The sequence below is a fragment of the Lagopus leucura genome, unplaced genomic scaffold, assembly GCF_019238085.1.
Source record: "Lagopus leucura isolate 7727_CA_CO unplaced genomic scaffold, USGS_WTPT01 Super-Scaffold_100008, whole genome shotgun sequence".
Classification (NCBI taxonomy): domain Eukaryota; kingdom Metazoa; phylum Chordata; class Aves; order Galliformes; family Phasianidae; genus Lagopus; species Lagopus leucura.
The window spans coordinates 8,220,274-8,234,928 of NW_024962265.1; the positions used below are offsets into that span (position 1 = coordinate 8,220,274).

The 14,655-nt window shown below is 35.5% G+C and overlaps 1 protein-coding gene across 1 annotated transcript in view; it reads left to right on the forward strand.

Annotated features, from left to right (window-relative positions):
- The window catches only part of SEMA3A (semaphorin 3A), a 170,913-nt gene that overhangs the window by 142,044 nt on the left and 14,214 nt on the right, over positions 1-14,655 (forward strand). The window contains exons 12-14 of the mRNA XM_042872901.1: positions 3,494-3,585; positions 6,784-6,825; positions 12,076-12,233. Of these exons, the coding sequence (XP_042728835.1) occupies positions 3,494-3,585; positions 6,784-6,825; positions 12,076-12,233 (292 nt within the window). The remainder of the gene's footprint in view (positions 1-3,493; positions 3,586-6,783; positions 6,826-12,075; positions 12,234-14,655) is intronic.

Sequence of the window (14,655 nt, forward strand, 5' to 3'; positions counted from 1 at the left end):
AATGAGAGATAAGTACTTGCAGAGAGAGGTTCATTGTACTCTCAGAGACCTCTATTAGACTAAGACGAGCAGTTATGCAGAAGTTCCTGTCTGTTTTCAGACAGTGCAGGAATACTTACTTAAACCTGAGATATAACTTTTGGACAGTTATATATGGCTGTTCTTATCTAAATCAGCCAGGCAAGGTCTGTCTGTAAAGAAGCTTCAATATCTAGCTCTTAACTTTGAGCTGGGAATTTAAGCACTTAGCTCTCTAAACTACCAGTGTTCAGATGTGTGGTAAGTCTTCTGGATCCCATCCAACTGCTCCTATTTGTATCCAATAATTCTAAGAAAAATATTGAAAAGTTATTACTTGCACTTATCAAAAGAGATTTGTGAACCAAAAACACAGTTTTGTGACAGTGCTATTGCTTCTTGAAATCCCATCTTTCGTCATCAAAACTGCTTTTTTTCCAGCAGGCTTGACTCTCATGGAACAAGAATGGGCATTAAAATACCCATGCTTAGAGCTGAGGTACAAAGGATGTTCTCAGTAAACTGACCCTATTGCAGTTTTCAGACTGTGTAAAGAACATGTTCCATGCAGGGGCAAAATGAAAGAGGCAGTACTAAGGCCCTGTCTTCTTATTTGCACTGGGCTGAACTTAACTGGCTGCTCTAATTGAAACCAGAAACAGATACACAATCAGTGCATATTGCACCTTCCCCAAGCAAAGAACAAACCAAACAGATCAGGGACCCTAGTCACAGTGCAATTTTGTATTTGATGACCTGAATCTATGGCAAAAACAGAGTTAAGCTCTCTGGGATATGGCTGGAATTTTTCTACGTAGGTCTCTCCCATCAGATTAGATATTTACATTCTTTGTATTTTCCCAATGCTCTGGCAGCAATCTACATTATTCTCACATGCTGCTGAATTTCAGCATGTTGAGGAAATACTTTTATTTTACTTTTCATTGAACAACTGATGATAATTGAACATAACATAATTAATAGTCATCCAGAGTGGTCACATTTTCCTTTCCTGTGGGTGAAATCTTCAACCAAGCAGTTTCTTTCCCACCGTGATTGTACCAGTGTTTCACAAAGGAAATAAAATCATATCGGAATGCTTGAAATTATATCAGAAAAACAGGATTTAAGATATGCACTTAATGCATATCCTGAGCGTCTGATGTGTGGGATCATTTGGCACAGTCAAGATATATCTGTCAGTAAAGCAAATTAATAAGAGTAATCTTATCTTACTCAGCAGAGCTTATTGATCCTAAAGGAGAAGCTTGATTCCATTTGTGTGAAATTCTTTGAAACACTACTCTGTAAAACTTGATCAGGAACTGAGATAAAGCCTCCACTTTGGTACCTGTGGCCTGACCAGAGTTGCTGTAGAGATTAACTTTGACCTCAGAGTATTTCTCTGGCATTAAGTGTCTTTAATTGTTGCAGAATCCACTTAAAACATAGACTTCTTTTTTGAAACAACAATTTATGTCTATTCAGTACAAACTCAGGTCCACAACTTTCAGTTGTGCTATTTTTTCAAAACTGCACCTATATTTCTCTAATATGGAATTTGAAGGATTGCGACTGGGAACAGCCATAACCCAACAGAGCATACAGCCACGATAAATTACTACACTGTTATATGTATCAAAGCACAATTCTCTCTTTTACCCATACAATATATTTTCCTCAAAACCACAGCCATCAAATTATCAAGGTAATTAAGGCAATGAATGCATCCATAACATTACAAATGTAACTAACATTAAATTATCTGTTCTACGTTAATCTGTTGTAGAAATGGTGCTTTAACATTCTGGTTTTCATGTTCCTATTGCATTTGCTCTGTAGTCTTCTCACTGCTTCTTGAATTAAATATATTCAATTTGTGGCAGTAACCATAATGAAAACCACTTCCAAAACAATTTATCAAGTATCTCTTACTAGCTTAATTTGCACATTCAGCTGCCTAAATAGAAAATGTGGTTTTGTTTTTTGTTTTTTGGGTTTTTTTTAGAAAGAACCATTTGAGTTGGTTTTTGGTTGGTATTTTTTTGTTGTTGGTTTTTTTTCCCTTTTAAAACAAGAACTATGAATTTATGATAAATGAATGAAAACAGAGATGGAGATATTTTGTGGGAAAAAAAATTAAATTCTGAAAATACAAAATTTCCTGTGAAGAAGCTGAAATAGCAGAACTTTCTCATGAAAGTGGCTTTTAAGTCACTCAACTTACAAAAAAAAACCAACAAAAAAACCCAACATTTTCATGCCATTTAATCTGCTTCATTTTTACCTGTATTTTTAATTCTAAAAAAAGTGAGAAAACAATGAGTTATCACCCTTTTTTTTAAATCAGAAGTTTGAACAGATACACACACATATATAAATTTGTGCTTTTATATCTCAATGCTTTTTTATTTTGCGAATGCTGATCTTTACAATTCTGTTATTTCAAGTATTTTATCAATTTTAAAATGCTTTATATTTTCCCAGAATACATATTATCGGACATCTGCAGAGATTATTCCTATATTTACACGGTACTATACTTCGCTGGTTAAAAAGTCACACGCAGAGTTGTTTACATTTCAGTGAGTCTTCAGTAATGTGTACCAACCTAGAAATGATCTTTTTCTGTTTTTCCCCTTGTAGATTCTGTTAATAAAAACAAATAAATCACAGATGCAGAAGCAGTAAAACAGAGATGGCCCTAAGTTGCAAACAGTTTCACAAAACCAGAGGCTGTAGCTCTGAAACTTCAAGTCGTGGCCTTGTTCATGTTAAAGGCAACCGTAAAACCCCCAAAAATGTAGATGGAATAGTGTGAAACTGCTGCCGCACCTATTTCTGAAATTGATGATATAAGTTGCATTCCTTTTTATTCCTCAGTGAAGACTAGTATCTATGTCACAGAGAAATATAATTGCCTTGAGGAGCTTATGCATCTTAGGTACTTTGTTTGACACAGGGATGTACTTAGGAAATCTAACGTCTTCATCTAACAACATTTGTCCAGATGTTTTTATATCCATACTAAGCCTTTTGACAGCATCTTCACATGCATTTTAAGAATGACAAACACACTTCAAAATGGACGATAAAATATTGCTGGGTGAATGTAGTGCTTTTCCTTCCTCAATTAAAGGACTGAAACACCTGCTATTTTATACTGTCATTAATGTAGTATTTCAGTCCTGCCCGTTTTGGGAGTGATAGAATACTGTTTGTCTTCTTGTTACTTTTGTTGAATTTTGATATTTAAAAAATTTCAATCAAATGCTCTATTGAAAATCAGTGTTTTTCCAGAGTATTTTGTTGGCAGTTGGCATTTGAAAACAAATGTGCAGTGGTGTGGCTTCACAATCTTTATATGTGAAATAGTTACATACAAGAGATTCTGATTGCTCTGAAGTAGAAGTATGCTTCTTAAGCACCTGAAAACACCTTTTTTTTTTTTTTTTTTTTTTTTCCACTTTTCAAGATATTGGAACAGTTCTTAAAGTGGTTTCAATTCCTAAGGAGACTTGGCATGAATTAGAAGAAGTCTTGCTGGAAGAAATGACCGTCTTTCGGGTAAGTGCAGCTAAATTTCAAGTGTCAGGTTGTAGATTTCTCAGTGGACAGCTGCAAACTGAACTTCTTGCAGTCTAGCCAAAGAATAACCTGATGTAACCCTCTAATTAGCTTGTCACTTACAAACGCAGATGCTAGTCAAAATAAACCTTGAAACTGTCAGTGCTAACTGAAGGTTAATGATAAAAAAAATGGTATTCTAGGCTCTTGTTTTGTGGTTGAAACACAAATTTGTATCTGTGAATGTTACAGACATTACATGCTGTAGATATATGTACAAGTTTGGCAATAATGCCTGTCTCTTTTCTTCCACAGAGATACACAATAGAAGAATTGTATAGATGCATAAAAACTCAATTTAGATAACCCACATAGCATAACTGTAGGAAAATGCCTCAGGAAAAACACTGATCTTCACCATTATCTTATGTTTAATAATCTCAGAAACAAAGCGTTCATATTTTCAAAGGCAATTGAGGGCCTTATTTTCAGAGTTTCACAGAAGACACCTTAAACACTCCCTAACTGTTAACACTTCTTTGTGAAAATAAGTCTCTTCCAAGCTTTCTTGTCTGAGCTACTTAAAAAATATGGCATCATTCAGGCATTCCTGTAAGTTGAGGCCAAGTAAAGCTTTCAAACACTTTGCAGACAGATCCCAGGGATGTCTTGTGTTTTGTACTCAACAACAAATCATTTACATTCCCTACATCATTCTTTTAGTCAGTGCTGTTTTATGTCACTTTTTAAAATGCCCCAGGCTTTAGTGGGCTGATACCTGGCCAGGAGCACCAAGTTGGTCTGACAAGCATGAAGATGACGTGTATGGTGGGTGAGCCCCACACTGTGTGGTGTCACTGCAGATGTTCTGTCAAGGGCCATATTCAAAGCAGCCACTATGTACTTATTATAATCAGTTGCCATCACTTTATCTTTGGCTTCTGAGCAGATACAACATACCAAAAAAGAGCATATTAATATGTATGTATTTTTTTTTCACCCATGATTTTCTCTCTCTCTTTCTATCTATATATGTATATATACACATTGTATTGGCCTTTACTTCATAGAATCATAGAATCATGGAATCATAGAATCATAGAATGATAGAATGGCCTAGGTTGAAAAGGACCACAATGATCATCTACTTTCAACTCCCCTTCCACGGGCAGGGTTGCCAACCACCAGACCAGGCTGCCCAGAGCCACATCCAGCCTGGTCTTGAATGCATCCAGGGATGGGGCATCCACAACCTTCTTGGACAGCCTGTTCCAGAGCTTCACCACCCTCTGTGTAAAAAACTTCCTCCTAATATCAAACCTAAATCTCCCTTGTCTCAGTTTAAAGCCATCGCCCCTTGTCCTATCACTATCCACCCTTGTAAACAGCCATTCCCCCTCCTGTTTATATGCTCCTTTCAAATATTGGAAGGCTAATGAGGTCTCCATGGATTCTTCTTCTCCATGCTAAACAAGCCCAGTTCCCTCAACCTTTCTTCATAGGAGAGGTGCTCCATCCCTCTGATCATCTTAGTGGTCCTCCTTTGGACTCGTTGGAAGAGCTCCACATTCTTCATGTACTGGGGGCCCCAGGCCTGGACGCAGTACTCCAGATGGTGCCTCATAAGAGCCAAGTAGAGGGGGACAATCACCTTCCTCTTCCTGCTGGCCACTCCTCTTTTAATGCAGCTCAGGATATAGTTGGCCTTTCGGGCTGCAAGAGCACACTGAAGGCTCGTGTCCAGCTTGTACCAACCTTACACAAAGACCATTGTGTTGAGTCCTGAAAGGATGGGTATCTCTGTTTCTAAGATTGGGTTTTCCTATTGAGGGAAATTTTTTTTTTTTTCCTTCCTCCCTTCCTCTCTTCTTTCCTTCCTTCTTCCCTTCCATTCTTCCTTTCCCTCTTTTTATCTTTTTATCTTTCTCTCTTTCTTTTCTAAATGCCAACTATGAACAGATAATGAGACAAGTAATTTGTGGCTCCCAGCTTTTTTGTTTCTTGTACATGTAAAAGTCATTACATTAATGCAAGGTAATTTGGCAATTGTTGATAATATATGAGTCTCTTTCCTAAATCAAGTAGAAGTGCCAAGTTAAAGGAGATTAAAAAAATATAAAAGTGAAAGAAAGGAGATAAATGGAATGAAAGTTTTATTTCAGACAGTCTATACAGAAATGCTATGGATAATGGCAATGTAAGATTTATTATTTTATTTTATGTATGTATTTATTGACTACATAAAAAGATTTTGGTGTTCTGATTTTCTTGAAAGCTCATTTTTATCATTTGGCATACATTTAAGCCTTAAAGAGATCATTAACATACTTTGGTGCAATAAACAGAATTTGTGTGCATAAGATATGTATCTTTCAATAGGGAATTTGCAATTGATTTTAAATACATTATAACCAAATTTAAGTTTTCTTTAGTTGCAAAAGAGTCTATGTGTATCAAAAAGAATGTATTTAATTACTTACATTGCAATTTGTTGAATACAGTGCTTTTCATTTATAACTCCATCAAACCTAGCCTTCCGTATCTGTTACATTGATAACAAATTCCTCTTTTAACCCGTTTGTGCAATATTTCTCTGAACAGCTGAACAAACAAACCCATGAGTTCAATTTTCATACAAAAGTTACACTTAATTGATGCCTTCTAATGTAGGCTCTATTAACCTTCTTGGAAAGGCAGGCCCACGTGTTTAACATCCACCAATCCATATCAAATTCTCTCAGGATAAGCAAGTTAAAAGCTACACAAGTGTGAAAGCTTAGTGAGAATGTTATTAATTTACATAATGAAAAGCATGATATACCAATAGCAAATTTTTAGATGAAATAATATTCATTATTTTCATATTTTCTGAGACGTTCTTTAAATAAGTTTAAATTTTAAGAGCAGAATTTAATTTCAAAATGAGAAATAAGTAATCACTTCAAGAGTTTGTAGAATGTAAGAATCAGATGAAATGATACTTCCACAATTGTAATTACAAAGATGTATGTGGACATGTATATTCTAATTCACTTATAAGTAGAAAATATACCACTACAAAAGACAACAAGAAACACGATTACTAAGAAGCACCACTACTTGTTACAGCTTTTCTAAGTTAGGCAAATAGTGTTCTGGCAAAATTTATGTATTTAAATAACTCATTTTATACTTTAATATTTTTTTTCTTTCTCTTAGGAACCCACTGTTATTTCAGCAATGAAGATTTCCACAAAACAGGTATTGTATCCACAAACTTTAAATCACTTTTAAATATTTATTGGTCTCTGTCTTTTAGACAGTAACTTGGCAGTCAGTGGAGATGCACATTAGTTACAGTAGCAGCACCCCTTCCCTTTACATAAACAGCAATATTTCCTCAGAAGAATGTAACACATAAATCCAATAGGAAAAACCTAGCTTGTGTTGCCTATTGGTAAGGTGTAAACTAAACAAACTAACCTTCTGTCTGGAGGCTCTCAAGAAAAAATGGCACATTACTGAGTTTTCTTATTACTGAAAATCTTCTAAAAGAGTGGCTAAGCTTTGTACCTTGCTTCAAAGGGGCTAGTGTCTACTGTCTGCATTATTAGTTGCAAATTCTACCAACTCCAATGCTATAAATAAAGATTCAGGTCATGTGACAGGTCCCTGGCTCTGGATAGGCATGGAAGAAGTATTGGAAGAAAGTATCACCAGAAAAATAATCACCAGAGCCACTAGAAAAGAGGTTGAGGAATAGGAATAAGCACAGGATAAGCAATAGGATGCATAGCGTGCGAATAGAATGGCTTCCCTGTAAGGAGACACTAAGTAAATGAAGACTTTTCAGTCTGTAAAATGGTGCAGTCTACAAACAGGCAGAGACATGATGCAAAGGACTATATAATACAGTACGGCAAAATAATGAGATGCCTAGCTTCTGTTCTCCCCAGAGGCTAATTAGCTATATAAAATAAGCAAAAGAAGATACATATCAACAGAATATACTCTGCGGAACTGATCATAGCATACAGTTTTGCAGATACTTCAGTGGCTGAAAAAAAGGATTAGAATCATGGATGAGAGAGTGCACCAGGCAGCACTGAGGATAACCATGCTGCTTCTACTTAAGGAAGCCCTTAAGATATTGTTTGTTGTAGACTAGGACACTCTAGTCTACTTAAGCTAGATGTATATCACTTCCATTCAAAACAAACAAGTAAACAAATGAGGAAAAATTCTGTATTAATCCACTACAACAATTTGTTCACACTCACTAATTTTACATTAATGTCATTGTCAGTATTAAAGAGATTTGGTAACACATGCTCAATTGGATGCTTTAATGGTTGTATGTATTCTAAATAAGATTTAATTAACTCATTTACCTCTCTTTCTACATTACTGAACAGAGCCCAGTATTCTGTTTGAAATGCTGCCTATTTGACTCAGAATATACTGTATATAGGAAAGTTGTCTGAATGCATTCATGTATTTGAAAGAAAACATTTTGTTTGGGGCCATTTTTCTAACATCGTTTATCATCTAGAGCAACAAAAATGGCTGGACAAAAAAAAAAAAAAAAAAAAAAAAGTGCTATTGAATAGTGAAATATCTGAAAACAAACCTGTCAGGTTGTATATACACATACATATGTTCACTCCATACCAAAATGGTCTGCTTTGGATTATTTGTATAAGTACATTCCCTTCAAGCAGCCAATCATGTCTGATAATAGGACTTGCATTTTAGTGCAATCGCTTCTTCAAAGCATCCTTAGTTATTCAGAAGAGATTATGATTTTTCCCAAGTCTTTTGAAAACAAATGTACACTACTAAAATTGTCTAAATCTGAAAAAGAGTGTAAAACACAGTTTAAACAGGCAAAGTTAAGCTCATGGAAAGTCAACCAGCCACGGGCTAAAAATGACAGCATGAAAAGCTTTTGGCACTGTCTCTATGTATCAAATAAGTATTTGGCAACCTTTTCATGTTATATTTTTGATTTCAAAATACTGTAGTTTTATTATTCAAACACTTTACTCATTTTGTTTCAATTAGCAGGGTGTTTTTCTTATAAATGGCATAATAATTCTGTGCAGTGCAGAAAGCAGGAGTATAAGATGTAAAAAGTGGAACTAGCATGTCCTACTGAATACTTTCAAAAATATCACTTTATTTTCTTCACTAACAAATCATGAAGTTTCTTCTTATTTTTGAATATGTTACTATACTAGATGTTCAAAGGTACCTCTTTTGCTGTCATGTCAAAATTATATATTACAAGAGACCTTCTTCCTAATAACCAAATCCTTCAAGTTCTTCAGGAGAATTTATTTGAAGATTTAAATGATACAAAGCTCTAAGGCTTCCATGCCTCTGTAAGTAAGAATAAATTCTGATTCTTGAGAAAGAGTGACTTTCAGCAATTCAGTTGATATAGGCCTTCTCAGGTCTGCTGTCTTTAACTAACTGGAATTATATTTACATTTTTTCACTGAAGCTACATATTCCTTCTGAGTACATACTTCATGTAGCATTATTACTTGAATGACTTATGCAGTTACTAGTAGACACAGACTTTGAGAAGACAGCATCCTCTAAAACTCTACAGCCTCTTCAATTACAGTTCTGTGAGTGCCAGGCCCCCAGCAAGACCCTGGTTGTACTTGGCCCTGAGTCTGCCCAGGAGGACTCCATAGTTTTTCGTTACGTTAAAAAAAAACCAACATGGCTGTAAGGAGCATATGAAAAGGGCCAGTTGATAATGTTTCTATCACTTAAACAAGTTCCTGAACTCCTCTGCACCAAATAGTTATATTTCAAGACATAAAACAAAATTCAGTGGGATTTGAGTGTCCCGCTCTCTAAAGTTTTTGTTTCTCTGTTTTTGTTTTTTCAAATTCTGCTTAAGTTCTTCATTTTAAACATTCACATTTTTCATCTCTTACTAACTTTTGATTTGTTAACTGCAGACGGAGAATTCTCAGCTCCATCTTCCTTCTAACACTAGGGAAGAATACAGTGGGCAGCACAGTGGGGTGGAGAGATCACTGGATTGCTTAAAATATTAATCTCCTCAAGTTTTCTGGAGCTCTGATATTTCTTCAAGGATTTTCAGAGGGCTATTTTCTTTTTAGTCTTTGTGTTTTTTGGCTTTGGTTTTTTTTTTTTTTTTTTTTTTTTTTTTTCCTCTAGTTAGATCTGATAATCAACCGATTTATTAAATTAAAAAACCTCTTGCTAGATATTCCTTGCCCAAAAGGCAGTTTGTCTATATATGGCAAAGTAAGGTCAGACCACTGATACAAATCATTCTATTGCGACTTTCCAAATTTTATACTGCCTGAATTTATATATTACTATGTCCAGAATAATGATCACCAGCTGGAATCTAAAACTGACAAGAAGAGCAAACAGGGCAGAAGCCTGCAGGCTGCGCAGCACCTATATAGGCTATAGTCAGTGACTGAACTTCATGAACTTACGTACAAGAAATACATTCTTTAAGTAACTCTATTTTGGCTTCTCTCTCTCTCTCTTTTTTTTTCCTTATGCGTTTTTCATCCTCAAATGTTCTAAAGACATTTATTAGAAATCGGGGAGGTATTTTGGCAAAATGAAATTAGTTACAGAGATATGTAGGAAACTATTACACCACACTTCTTTATTTTCCCAAATACATTCTCCAGGTTCATTGGTTCATTTTTATATTGGCTGCAACACATGTTGCTACACGCACACATGTACATGTATATATTAATGCCCAATTACATAGGACTCAGATCAATACCATCTGGACATTTAAGATGCTTAAGTGAAGCTTTAATTTGACCTATGCTGCCTCTATAATCAGTAAAGAGAAAAAGCATCCCTTGAGAAATATTTAGGTCACCTGAGATTTGAATTGCTGCTCTTTTAACTACAGAATGTACCCCTAAGCTGGGAACTTCATTAAGTAGCTTAAGTTAGGCAGAATCAGCCCATCATGTCCATTGCCTGTCATCTACTTGTCAACGATACAACTCTAGCTGGGGACTGTTATGTACACTGAAGGCTTTGTGAGGAGCTCTGTGTGGTCAGAGATTGTTGCCCAGAAGAATGTAGTTTTACAGCCCAGCTAAGGTGCTGTAATAGATGGAAGCAACTGCTTAGATAGCTTAGTTTTCTATTTACCAGAGCATTTGTTTTCTTTTGGGTACTTTACTTGTCATATTTTCCTTTAGAAATTATTGAAGTTTGTGTGAAGTCATGGGATGTTTGTGTTATAACTAATATGCCTGTAAAAACTGCCAAGCTGCTGTCTTTCAAAGAAACTAAAACAACACCTTTTTGGAGCACTTCTGTGTTTTCTTTCTCCTGTTATCCAGTGCACATCCTTTTCAGCAGATAGTTAACTTCAGCCACCTTCCATTCCAGGATTCTGTAGAAGTGATACCTCTGGGGCATCACATTGAAAAAGATGAAGAATTTTGATAAAATTTCTTGAAAGCCTATTTTTCACACCAACCTCATGTTTCTAAGATTGAAAAATGAGTTCAAATATCCAGTTTCACAGTGTGACTGCTCAGAGTGAGACCTCTAAAAAAATAAGTTATTTAATTTTTATAAGTCTATTTATTTTATTTTCCCCTAGTTTACTATCTCAGAGTGAATTCTATTTGCTTACTACACTCATACTTGTTTTCTCTGCAAATTAGCCCTAAGCTGAAATATCTCTCTTCAGAATTTCACATAGGATCAGTAGTTCAAGTTTCCTCTTGTCTCTCTTGGGACCAACTTCCCTAATGGACCACCTGAATTTGAGATCAGAGAGGAAAATGACAAGTTATTCTATTATGATGCCATAAAAGCTGTACTTGATTTTGTTTGCATCTCTTTTTTTCTTCACGTTTCTTCTCCACTTTTGAACTCCATCTCCTGGTCAACACTGTTTCTTATCCAAAATAAAGTATGCCTTCTTCCTTCATTAATATATGTTTCAATTGGAGTATATAATCTGCAGAAAAGACTATGAAACTTCAGAATTGTCAGGCATGCAAGTATGACAACTATTGCAAGCTTAAATATCTCCATATCTGTCTGAAATCATTTCCTTTAGACCCACCCAAACAAATCCAAGTCATATATAAGAAACTGAAGTTAAAGCTGTTTTCCTTTTTATTTAAAGTCACAATTGTATTCTCCACTGTTTTATGTCAATGATTGTAGCATTGTGCCAATGTGGGGATCTGAATACAAAGACAAAAATGAAAAGAACAATTTTTCTTTTCTCTTCTCTGAGAACTTCATGCCAAAATGAAAGTTGTTCTTGTTTCATTTTTTACCCAGAAGACAATCTTATTCTCATTCATTTAGTGTACATCAGGGTCATGATTCCTTATTGCATTTCCAATGGCCCTAACATATTAATTTATAATACATATTTTAGGCTTTCCTAGCAAAACAAAAACAAAAAAACAAAGGAACAAAAAATTATTTTATTTTACTTTTTCACTTTTGTAACAGCAACAGCTCTACATTGGCTCAGCCACCGGAGTTTCACAGCTTCCTTTACACCGCTGTGATATCTATGGAAAAGCATGTGCTGAGTGTTGTCTTGCAAGAGACCCTTACTGCGCCTGGGATGGTTCATCTTGCTCACGTTACTTTCCCACTGCTAAAAGGTAGGGACAGTTTCCGATGTCTACATGGTTTACTATTTGTTTTTACTGATGATCTAAATGTGACCAGAGGGCTTTGGAGATTTTTCATGGGATGGTTAGCTGGAGCCCATTCTTTTCCAAAGAAAACATAATTGCGGGAGCTACAGTCAATATGAAGCTTTGATGAATTTAAAGGGAACACTGCTACTTCTTGGAGTGGATTTAAAAGCTATTGGACACAAAACAAAAGAGGGAAGAATAGTTTGTGAAATGGATTCATAATTTTTTATTTGGTAATAAGCAGGAACATGTAAAATTTCTTTTACTTTCATATGTACTGATGAGTGTCTAAATGCTCTCAGATCAGAACAACTGCTATTTTACTATCACTGCATTGGCACTGAAGGTTTTGCAATGCAGAGGTTAAGAGAAATTGCAGAAAATGCAATCAAAAATACCTTTTAAATAAGAATTTACAAGTCTTATTGCTTGATCTGAAAATTTAAAATCATATTTTCTTCCCTTTGTGTATAAAATTCTTTTTCTTAAAGCATACAAATTAGTTACTGAACTGCTGTTAGATATTGAAGAAGAAATTAGGAATAACTGAAGTGATAAATGCTTTCAAATAAGAATGGCCATTGCTGTAACATTAAGATCCTTGTGATAGATTGGCTAAAATGTATGTAAATGTGTTAACATTGAAGCAAATATGCTAAGTAACTTATATTTATATAGAAACAAGGAGCATAGGGATTTATATGCAAAAGGACTCTTTATCTTAAAATTAAGTTTTATAAATACTTGATTGGGAATTTCAGGACTCCAAATTCCACGTTTGGATCGGTTGTTTTAGGCAGTGGTGGTAGGGAGTGGGAAGTAGCATTTGTTTCAGGTTTTCAGATGGTGGCCTTAAGGTTTCACTTTAGTGAAACTGTAGTTCACTACAGTGCATCCTAAACAACTACTGATGACAAAAGAAAAAGCTGCTTATGAGATGAATATCAGGTTTGTTTTTTTTTTTTTTTCTCAACAGGAAGGGTTAATCTGAGTTTTTCTGATATTCGTTAAAATTAAAAAGGAGAAACCAATCTTATGCCAAAAGCAGAACAATCAAGTTTTCTCAGCTGCAGGGATTTCTAATTTCTAATTTGTGGTGGGAAGACAGCAGTAGTAGTAGAGAAGGGAGGAGAGAGACAAGATTTTCAAGGGGAGTCTGAGAGATCAAATTGATTTGAAAGTTTGGAGGACAGAATTCAGTGTGGTTTAGTAATGCCTTTCAGTTGAGAGAGATGTTAGTAAGGAATCTCTTCTCTGTTACCTCCCAGCCAGTTCTACCCCTGAACCTCATGCTTCCTTCACATACCTTATCACCTGTCCTTCTTCCTAGCCTGTCTCAAAACTCACAAATCATATCATCCTGTTGTTCATCTTCTTACACTGAAAAAAAAGAAAATAGAGCCCTTCGTCTTTCCTTATCCCTTTCTCCAATATTATCATTATCAGTCTGAGCTCATGTTTGCCATCAAAGGTAAGGGGACAGGGACCTCTTCATACTGGGATTAAGGGGCAGTGTTACTGCCTAAACCAGCTGTAGGAAAACTTTGTGGTGAAGAAGTTACAATTCCTGAAGTCACTGCAAAAGAAAAGTTTTTTGAGGCTGGGGTTCTGACACTGCCTTCAGAAGGAGCCACTGTCCCTTGCAACTTTCTGTGTTGGTAGGGGAGAGGATCTGCTGTTTACCAGGTACTTCTTAAACCCACTGCCTCAATCCAGTTTAGAATGTATCTGTGACATTGCAGGAAACAGTTTAAGTATCAGCATTTTCCAAATAATGGACGTCTAATTTCAGGCTCCTGAAATATTGGGAAAACGGAGTCCTCAAGCATTTGCACAGATGCTTTGCTAACAGTGCTTCTTATTCTTTCCTTTATTTTAAAAAAGAAGCTTTTATGAGCCATGATTTTACTTTACTTTTATTTGTATATTTAAGAAGTCTAAATGGCAATTCACAGCTCCTGTGGTATGACCACTTAACTCTGCCTCATGCAGAGGTGTTCTGGTTCATATTTCATAAATCATGTTGATACAGTGGTGACATATGTGACATTTTCCTGAGATTCTAACTAAACATCACATCCAAATTCCATTGACAGTGATATGAGTCTGTCCGCAGATATTTTTTTTTCCTACAAATAGTATGCTATAACTGTGCTGCCTTTCCAAATTAAGGATGGAGTAAAAAAAAAAGCTTGTACAGCTCCTTATGTCTTGGGGGTATTTTTATTCTTGAGTAATGACAAAGAAAAAGACAATATCTGAAATTAGCATCAGTGCATTTTTTGAATCATATGTCAATCAACAAAAGTTTCCTTTTTATTGAAGTGTCCTAAGATGCCTTGTTTCGCTAGAAACGTTCTTTGTAGTTTTTACCCAGAACGAT